Below are 9,376 nucleotides of genomic sequence, written 5' to 3' on the forward strand. Positions count from 1 at the left end.
GAGAGAGAGAGAGAGAGAGAGAGAGAGAGAGAGAGAGAGAGAGAGAGAGAGAGAGAAGAGAGAGAGAGAGAGATGGGGAGGACCGGGAGAGAGGAGAGAGATTACATATATATATATATATATAATATATATATTATATATGCACGCATATAAATGCATATAATAAATCATATAAGTATTGAAACCTATGTTACACTGCGCAGCCCATATAAAACCAGGGCTAAAAAGCTTTAAAATTAAGGCCAAAAGCTAGCGCCACTTTGGCTACAAGCTGGGGATGTAATGTACCTATACTTTTATCTTAAAATGCAATGGCATACTTTTTTGGCGAGGCCCCCAAGCGGGGAGGGGGCACCGACTCGACTCTAGCGGGCACCACAATATTACGTGCCCCCCCCCCCCCTTCACGAAGTGCTGGATCTGCCCCCGTGTGTAATCATTTCGTTGTGCAGTGGTTAGCGCGGTATATCCCTGTCCTCACGTGCGTCATCTATAAAGATGTGCTCCACATATGCAGAATGCGTTTGCTTCACCTTTTCACGGCTTCTTTATGGGTGCGAAGAGGAATCGCATCGAGGAGGCGCAATACAAACGGCACCGGACACTCGTTTTGACGGATATTTATCGTCATGGAAAACAAGGAGCACTTCCCATTTAATTCCATTTCAAACACATTACGCTCACACGGCTGAAGGCCAGAAGAAACGCGCAACGCTCTTAAGAGATTTCATGGCTGTTTGTTGCTTAGTCATGCGCGTGCCGACGCGAAGTGTAGTATAATCGGGTAACCATGGGCTTGAAGAGTATTCCTGTGGTGTAGGTCCCATCTAGCGGTACTACAAATTAGGCGTCGAAGAAGCAATCAACTTTATTGGGCGCTCTGTACCGGTATGACAGACATGTTGGCGTGGCGTTTCTAATTTTACCAAAGAAATCTAACCAGTCAGTTTCCTAGTCACCGATGAAACAAATTTCGTCAATACATCTGATGTACAACCTTGATTTAAGCCTCATTTGGAAAGACAGATGAATGAAAACAAATGCTAGAGCTAGGGGCGGTGCACGGCTATTACCTATAGCTATACGTTCAAGTTGTGCACTGAGTTTGCGAAGAGCACCAGGCTATTGTCAAATCTGTGAGATGGTTCTTGGAAACAGTCAGGAAGCACTTCGTTGGTTGTAATACCGAAGAATGATATGCTATGAAGTTTCCTCGATTACGCTCACTGTACCGACCCTGTTCATTCTGGAAACGGAATATTCCTGCAGGTTGTGGCATTATTTGCCACGTTTTGTGTTTTCACGTGTAGCGGTAGTATCTGAACTATAATCCTGCTGGACTTTATATTTGTGCTATGTCTGGATCCATCTTTTCTTCCAGTTATAAGACATGTCAAACCATGATCGCACAGCGACACGCCGATGACATTTGCGCGTTTTCGTTCATGGAACTAGGTCATGCCAAGCTTCTTTGCCGAAATCGATAGAAAAAGGACTGTCATAAAAACTTCATCAAACTTGTCATATATGCCTCAGTCAAAGGCGTAGGAACATTTCAAAAGTTGGGGGCCAAGCTCAGGGTGTTCTTCGGGAACTTTTTGTGGAAGGCGACGCCGATGACCGGCGGGAGGGGGGGGGGGGGTAGGGATGGAGGTTGTTATCTCTCTTTATTCCAATGGCATGGCTGTTATGCTAGATATGCATCTAGAGCTGTTTCTCGCTGGTGCATATTGTTGCCTACTCGACTCACCTGTCATCTGGCATATAAGGCTACCCAGCTTCCAAGATTATTCGTCCATTTTAACATTGTCCCTCCTGGGGCAGCGAAATTCTGGTCATTCTGTATATTGGGCATTACGAAACGGGCCCCTTCCACGGAAGTTATTTCTCATCTTAAACATTGTGTACCTTGGACGTTATGAAATTTGGACATTCTGTACCTTGGACATTCGGTACTTTGGACATTCTGTGTCTTTGGGCATTCTGTACCTTGGACAATATTAACGCCTCCCGCCAATAATTACGCCAACCAGCGATCACAAAGTACACTCGTATCAGAACACATTTGTTTCAGCCGGTTCGACGGGTGTGAAGCTGCAGCAAGTGACATTCGCAGCTGTGTTGCGGTAACTTGCAGTTGCCAAAATTATCACGCGGATGAAGGTAATGACAGCTACGACATATCACGTGGTCCGCTCATGACCCGCGCAATTCGCTTCAGTCAAGAGGCTACACCCTCGGAACAATGATTGGCTGCCCATATGTAACAACAAGGGGGATACTGTTGACCTGAAATATGTTCGCCACTATGCTCATGTTTGCTAAAAGTAAATGAGAAGCGTGTGTTCGGTACGTTGCGTTGCATCCGTCGACTTACTCCGGCTTATTCCCATCTGCATTTGGCATTATCCGTTGAAAGGCGTTGCAAAGAGCGGGCTGACACGCTAATTTTTCACTCTCCGCATTTGCGTAAAGCAGAGTCTGTAGTGGTCATGTAAGCACCTAGGTGAGGCTGGACAACAATGGAACCTGGCTCTGCACGTGGAAACCGAGCAATCCCCAGCTGATGTGATTCAGCCCTGGGATTGCGAGATACGCCTCGCTATACCGAACACTGGAGAAACGGAGATATAACGAACACTGACGCCACCTCAAACAGTCTCGTCACTCATACTAGCTAGTGTTATCCTAGTAACCGTCGAGCAGATCTCAGTGCGAACTATAGCTTATAGTACATTTCTGCCGTTCAGTGATGACGGCACATGTTTAAAAGGCACAAAGAAGATCCGTCATCACGAAAATGGTTTTGCATGATGTTACCTGGAGTGCGCACGTTAACACGCGCTCAGGTGGAGATTAAATTAATCCCCCCCCCCCCTCCCGAAGGTTTTTTCCGGAATGGCTGCGCCAAACTTTGCGTTCCTATAATTGAATAGCGGATCCTTTGATGCAAAAATTAGATGTGCCTTGTAAGTTCCCTGACCTATGGGGCGTTACACAAAGCCATATACATCTGATACTTCAGGTTCTTTGTCAATAAAAAGTTATATTTATAATCATATTAACTTTCAGTAACATATGGTCAGATAGAAGGTCGGAACGAGCTCAAAACTAGTTTGATTGTTTGCTGGAGAGCTTGGTTTTATGGAATAGCTTTGAGTGCTCATTTCGAGTTCATTAATGACAGGGACCGCAGGAGGCATGTTCCACGGCCTTTTTTATGATCAGAGTTGGTCAGTGACCTAAAATGACCCAGGTCAACATTTTGTTCTCCGGAGCATACCACCTAGCGTTATCCCTGACGCCTATTCGAAGGGCAAAATAGGAGCAATCTGGTAGAAACTTGGCCACCTTGACCATATAAAGGTCAAACAAGGTCAGTGATCTCATCGATCTTTTGGCTAAGAACAGGTATTTAGCTTCACGGCGGTTGCATGAGGAGGTCTGAAGGCACTTGAGACACCATTCTCAAATTTGGCCCCGTTTGACTTTATCTGGCCACAAGGTCATTACCTAGGAACCTCAAATTTTGACGCAAGTAAGTCCACGTACAAGCCAATCTACTATGTGTATCTCATGTTCCTAGCTACCTTAGTTTTTTAGACCCCGGAGAGGGGGGGGGGGGGGCTCAAATTGATTCCCTCATCAGCAAAGGGTATTCAACTGGCCACCCGGGTGCGTGCTAAAAGAAGTGTTCCATATGTATACGGGGTTTTGATTTGAAATAGCTGTCTTGAAGATCTTTCGGTGCTGTTTACAATCCTGCGCTTCTTAAGCCATAACGCCTCTAGTTTTGAGCTCCACGCCTGCGAAAATTGGGATAGTATTTTGGAGAGAGTATTTCAAAGTCACCTTGGCATTCATGACGTCATAATTACGTTATAAAAATCCTGTCGCTCCATAACCCATGCGGTGATCAAGGCCCAAAAAATATAATCGTCGACGTGGTCATATCTTGTGTTCGTAAGCACGATTTCCAGATTTATTGGCCGTCAACCGGCTCTCAATCAATGTTGTGCAAAGTACGATGACGTGATCAAACCAGGACGCACTGACGAACATATTTACCCCAACAGCAGCATTGTGCTGTCTAGAACAGTCTTTTCCACTCAAAAAGCATACTAAGAATTATAACTAAGCTTGTTTCATCACGTCTGATGCTTACTTCAATATTTTCAAATGTGAAGCATTCCCTTTGAGACGCGTGCCACGTTTTACCCCTAATACGAGTGATTTATTGATGTACAGATGAAAATCTGGTTTGCACGTTGTCACATGATTTTCTTTCAACATACTCGCAGAGCAGCGCGCAACTGCTTTCATCAGTGTTACGGTTTTGTACGTTGGGAAATCAGCAGACTTCAACTTGTTACACGAGTTGCCCTTTTTGTCGTAATGATCCCAGCTGTTCATGCGGATCCAATACAGCTTCACCTTAGCCTGTATCTATTATCAAGGCTGCCGGCATAGAACAGCTGTCTAGATGTGTCAGCGTTGCATATCACTCAGTTAAGCAATTTCTTTGACGATCAATGTGGTTGATCATCATGGCTCAGTCCACGGCATCAACATATCCATGACAGCCCTTGTTGGTCCGGCCTTGTAGACTAAATTTCCTAAAACTGCGAACATAAACCCCCCCGGCTGTAAAACTTCCATCTAAGACACCATCCATTGTCTGTGATTTAAAAGGAGCCTGTGTTTGATTGGGCCTGACTTCTACCTAAGTTTTGGGCACCCTGAAATGAAAGAACAGAGTTGGGAAGCTTTAGCAGCAACCCGACACATCTGTCTTATAGGAACACTACATATAGCAGGTCAAACTATTAAACGCTGTCACGAAATTTCCTGGTCCCCTCAGGAGGAAATTGTGTTAATTTTTACAGATGTGTGCAATGGCCAAGTGGGTTACTATTACGCCGTTATTTACCGTTGTTTTAGGCTGGTAAACGCGTGACAAAACTCCTGTCGAATATTCAAAACTTATAATAAAGTTTTGGGGACCACGTCACACGTTCTTCTCCAGTATCCGTGGAGGTCCGTTGCCGTCGAAAGGCATACACATTATGACGTGCCATTGTCATCTGTCACGTTTTTATTTCTGCATCATGATATGAAGGTGACAGAAACGCGGTCATGCCTACGGCCAATAGCTACAAGGAAAATCACTCAGCGCTTGAATCAATGCTGGGGCAAAGCGTTGCCACTGTAGGCCGGGCTCGTAACAATGCTGCGTCCCGTGTTCATACGTATATTTGTATATTTGTATCAATTGTGCGTATATTTGTATCACTTAGGATCCTGGCACAACTGATTTGCGAGTGGCAGGAACGGCGCAAAAGGTCTGGACGTGCCACGGAAGCGCCGTAAGTGACAACTGTCTGCTGCGCACAGCACAGTCTCTGCCGCGCGCCAGTAGCTGGACACCGGCTAGCTATGGCTATGCAAGGCTTTTTAAGGATTGTTTCCACCCGATTGCTTAGGAAAACGTTCTATCTCAAATGTGCTGGATGTCGCGTCCGTCGGTGTTGCTCCGACCATAGTTGTTTGAGACGTCAAAGCGGTACTACCTGCGGTGGTCGAAATCACCGGCCGGTTCAGCTGGTACCACAACTCAGTCAGCAGCGTGAAGGTGTTGCTGCGCGTTCGTTGCGAGCAAAATCCATGGAAGTCATCCAAGTCGATAGAGTAGGCCACTGCGCCGGCCAGCCCGTGCAGCCGGATGTACCGCGCCTGGGCCGGCAGAAAAGGCGGTCAGGTGTGGCTCAGCGTCATCAGACGCGCAACCATCAATGAACGCCCCGGAGCCGGCTCATCACACAACTGTCAGCAGGCACTCTGGCCGCTGCCAACACAAGCCCGTCAAGTGACAAGGTCAGTTTTTTTAATGTCTCGTGGCTATGGCCGCTCCATGTGCCCTTCACATGAAAACTCAACATTTACTTTACGAGCGCGTAAGGTGGGAGGGCTATTCTAAACAACACTCCAACAATATAAGCTCGCTCTCCCCTCCTAGAATGCGAAAGAAGTATGCACGGATCTGTCCAAACCATGATCGCCTTAGCGATGTCACATAAAGCTTTACTATAGATGGTTTACTCATAACAACTACAAGCAGCAAAAGCCAATCATGATGGAGGGCTCTGTAGTGGGAAGCATGGCCACGTGCTCCACTACGCCGGCGCGAGAATTCTCTCCCTCTCTCTAAGAACAGACTCGGTGACAAAGATATGATTTTGTTTCGACTTACTGACTGACAGACTGGCTGTTTCATCTGCGGTTCTTATAATTTTCCTGTTTCAGGTCACATGTTTTATGTCATCCAATTTCATTGGCACAAAAAACGCTGCGTGACATTGGACTCTTACCCTGTGTTTATGCGCCCATGTCATAGCCCCGACTGGTTATGCGTCGAAGAGTTTTTGAGCGCGGTGATCAGATGATGAGTAGCATGTCCAGCATCTTTACCATGCTGCCACCTCACATTATTGGTGTTTTGTTGTGTTCTTTCATTGCTTCTGTTACGTTCGCACTTATAAATCAATCGTGAATTAGAAGTTACCTTTCGTAGACATTACCTTTCCATTGTTTTTTCACGTGAGAGCTACATTTTCAAAATACACTGGGTATAGAACGATGCGAGCAATTCAACTGCTTGTGCGATGGAGTACGTGTGCCGGAGTATATCTACCACAGAGCTTGTGATCAACTTTTCGGTTCCCTCTTTTGCTTTTCTGTTCACGAGTTCCTCTCTGTGGAAAGCCTTTACTGATGGCGCTTTGCTTTTCACCAGGGTTAACGACCCTGCGATGCTGTAGGATTCTCGTCTCTTGATAAATCATCCAGCAGTTGGTTACCTTCTCTTGCATCGCCCTTTCATTGTCGAAACCTATCCAAACGTTTCGCCAGCTTGCAAACGTGGCTTTCCTGTCATGCAGGTATGTCTGAAGCCTCGGGTAGCGGGGCAGATAAAGGTTGCATAACTGAAACATACAAATATCCTGAGCAAAATGATGTAGACGCTGAAAGGCAAAAATCGTCGTCAACAACATCAAAACATCCGTGCTTTTCAAAACATCTGTGCATGCTTTTCCAGCACACGCGCAGAAGGGACCCATTGCGCACTTCGCTGGCTTTCCCTTGCAGGCAATTCGTCGTGGTCATAGCAATCCCATAGCATAGCGAAGCATAGGCGACATGACTAACAGTCGATAAACGTAAGCGCCAATCCTATCCCATCCTATCTAAACCTGCCTGCAGATCGTCTCCAGTTGCACTCGTCCCTCCGAACACGGGTCCGCCCACCTCTCCAAAGCCGCAGACGCCGCGCTCTCTGGTGACGGCGCACGAAGGCATCATGCCTCCTGCCGGCGCGTGCAGGCCGCGGCAGCCAATCTCTCTCAGCAGGAAACTGACACCGAAGAAAGGCACGGTCGTCATGAGCTTACTCGGTGGCGCGCCCTGCTCGATGTAATAGCGCACGGTGGCGTCCTGAAAGGTCAGCGGCACGAGTCAGGGGTCACACGTGCTTGCCGCTGGCTCTCTCTCTCTCTCTCTCTCTCTCTCTCTCTCTCTCTCTCTCTCTCTCTCTCTCTCTCTCTCTCTCTCTCTCTTTCCCTCTCTCTCTCTCCCTCTCTCTCTCTCTCTCTCTCTCTCTCTCTCTCTCTCTCTCTCTCTCTCTCTCTCTCTCTCTCTCTCTCTCTCTCTCCTGCCCTTTCTCTTCTCTCCTGACTAAATAGCATGCGCCCTCATTGGCAGCATGTAAGCACATAGGACGAGCGTATGTGCTGCTTTGCAGCATGCTTAACAAAATTAAATATCATGGATCAGCTCGGTGATGTCCGTGTTAAGATACCACAGTACGGTTACAGATTATGGAATAGCGTTACGGTTCCACATTTTGTTTCCTTTGACTTATGTGTTACAACAGACGCGTAAGATTCAATCAGCAATACCAGTCTGAAGCTTGAAGCAGCAAGCTTGAAGCACTCGGTTCAGAAAAAAGATATGCAACCATGAAGCTATTGCCCCGCGAATCAAGCGAAGCGCAATGCTATGGCTTCGATTTCTCCCCATTGGCGATTACCAGGGTAGCCCTTTTCGGGGCGCATTTCGGCCTTGGGAGTAGAAGTATCACTTGACCCGCGTGCCGCACTGGTTCAAACGTTAAGCAATGTGCTCCTCCGTACCAGACCCTACCTGCTGAACCAAACACAAACGTTGCTTAATTCGCATCAGTGGAGGTGTGCACGGTGGTTGTCATGGGCACAGTACTCGTGACTGCAGGGAAGAGGCGCAGTGTTATTACAAAGAGCCAGCGCTATCATTAGGCGTAACTGCTCCTGGGGTTTCACTAGAGTATGTTTTTGAAACCTGTCCCAAAGTTGGGACACTCCTTTTAAGAGGGCGGCACGTCTCGCTTTCCGGGCGACACCTGGTTCTTGACACCTGTACCCGCTCTGTGGGCTATCTCTCTGTTCCCGGTGCCTCCCGCAGCTCTGGAAGCACCCACCACACTCTTGTCGCTGTTGCCGTGCTGCTCGTCCTCGGCCGAGGTGAAAAGCGGCGCGTTCAGCCCGGTGACGGACTCCCAGCCGCCGTGGTAGCCGTACGTCAGCACGTTCATCGCGTCCACCAGCCTGCTGGCGCAAGGCATGTCGGAGGACCACACAGCGCGCACGTGCGACACGTCCAGCGCACGGCATCTGCGGGACTGGGGCGGCCGTCGTTTTGGCCGCGCAAGTAAGTGAACTGCTTGCAGTACAATGGGATGGTCTTTCCATCTGTGGCTACGCCACAGACACTGAAACCTTTCCAGACGTCATCGTACTACACGGGGGCACGGGAACAGGGACGACGGAGTCAAGAAGACGAGTGACTGGGTCCTGGGAAAACATGTCAAGTCTTTAAAAACAAGCCGCCATTTCTTGTTTTGTCCCTTGCGCTGTGACTGTGGGCAGGATTGGCGCTACGGGATTTGAGTAGGGGGTTTTGGGGTTCGGGGGGGGGGGGGGCAGGATTTTCCTGACGACCTCCTGCGCGGTGTCGTATTCAACGAGGAGGAGGCACTGGGGACATGTGCTATCTTGTCAAGCTGTTACATGCATAATATCCAAGTAACCAAATGTCTGCAGCTCCCAAACCAGCAAAGGGCCCTCCTTAACACAGCATTTGGCCTCCCGATCTAGAGTATTGGCTACCCTATGCATAGAAGTGACCTCATTACCCAGAAAATGGGTCTAATGATGCAGCAATAGGCCTTCTAGGCTCGACTTATAACTTTTCAGCTATGTTATATGGCTTCCTCGACCTGTGTTTTGGTACTCCACGGCTAGCTACAATGCTTATAGCTCGGGAAAAAGGGGCCTCCCAAACT

General features: G+C 47.9%; 1 protein-coding gene across 1 annotated transcript in view; it reads right to left on the reverse strand.

Annotated features, from left to right (window-relative positions):
- LOC119102788 (chitotriosidase-1-like) overlaps window positions 1-8,656 on the reverse strand; it is a 13,384-nt gene extending 4,728 nt beyond the window's left edge. Inside the window, exons 1-3 of the mRNA XM_037226241.1 lie at window positions 8,513-8,656; window positions 7,306-7,491; window positions 5,571-5,733 (exon numbers count right to left, since the gene is read on the reverse strand). Coding sequence (XP_037082136.1) covers window positions 5,571-5,733; window positions 7,306-7,491; window positions 8,513-8,656 — 493 coding nt within the window. The remainder of the gene's footprint in view (window positions 1-5,570; window positions 5,734-7,305; window positions 7,492-8,512) is intronic.
- Between the last annotated feature and the right edge of the window lie 720 nt (window positions 8,657-9,376).

The sequence above is a fragment of the Pollicipes pollicipes genome, unplaced genomic scaffold (genome assembly GCF_011947565.3).
Source record: "Pollicipes pollicipes isolate AB1234 unplaced genomic scaffold, Ppol_2.1 Scaffold_5724;HRSCAF=6776_pilon_pilon_pilon, whole genome shotgun sequence".
Lineage (NCBI taxonomy): Eukaryota > Metazoa > Arthropoda > Thecostraca > Pollicipedomorpha > Pollicipedidae > Pollicipes > Pollicipes pollicipes.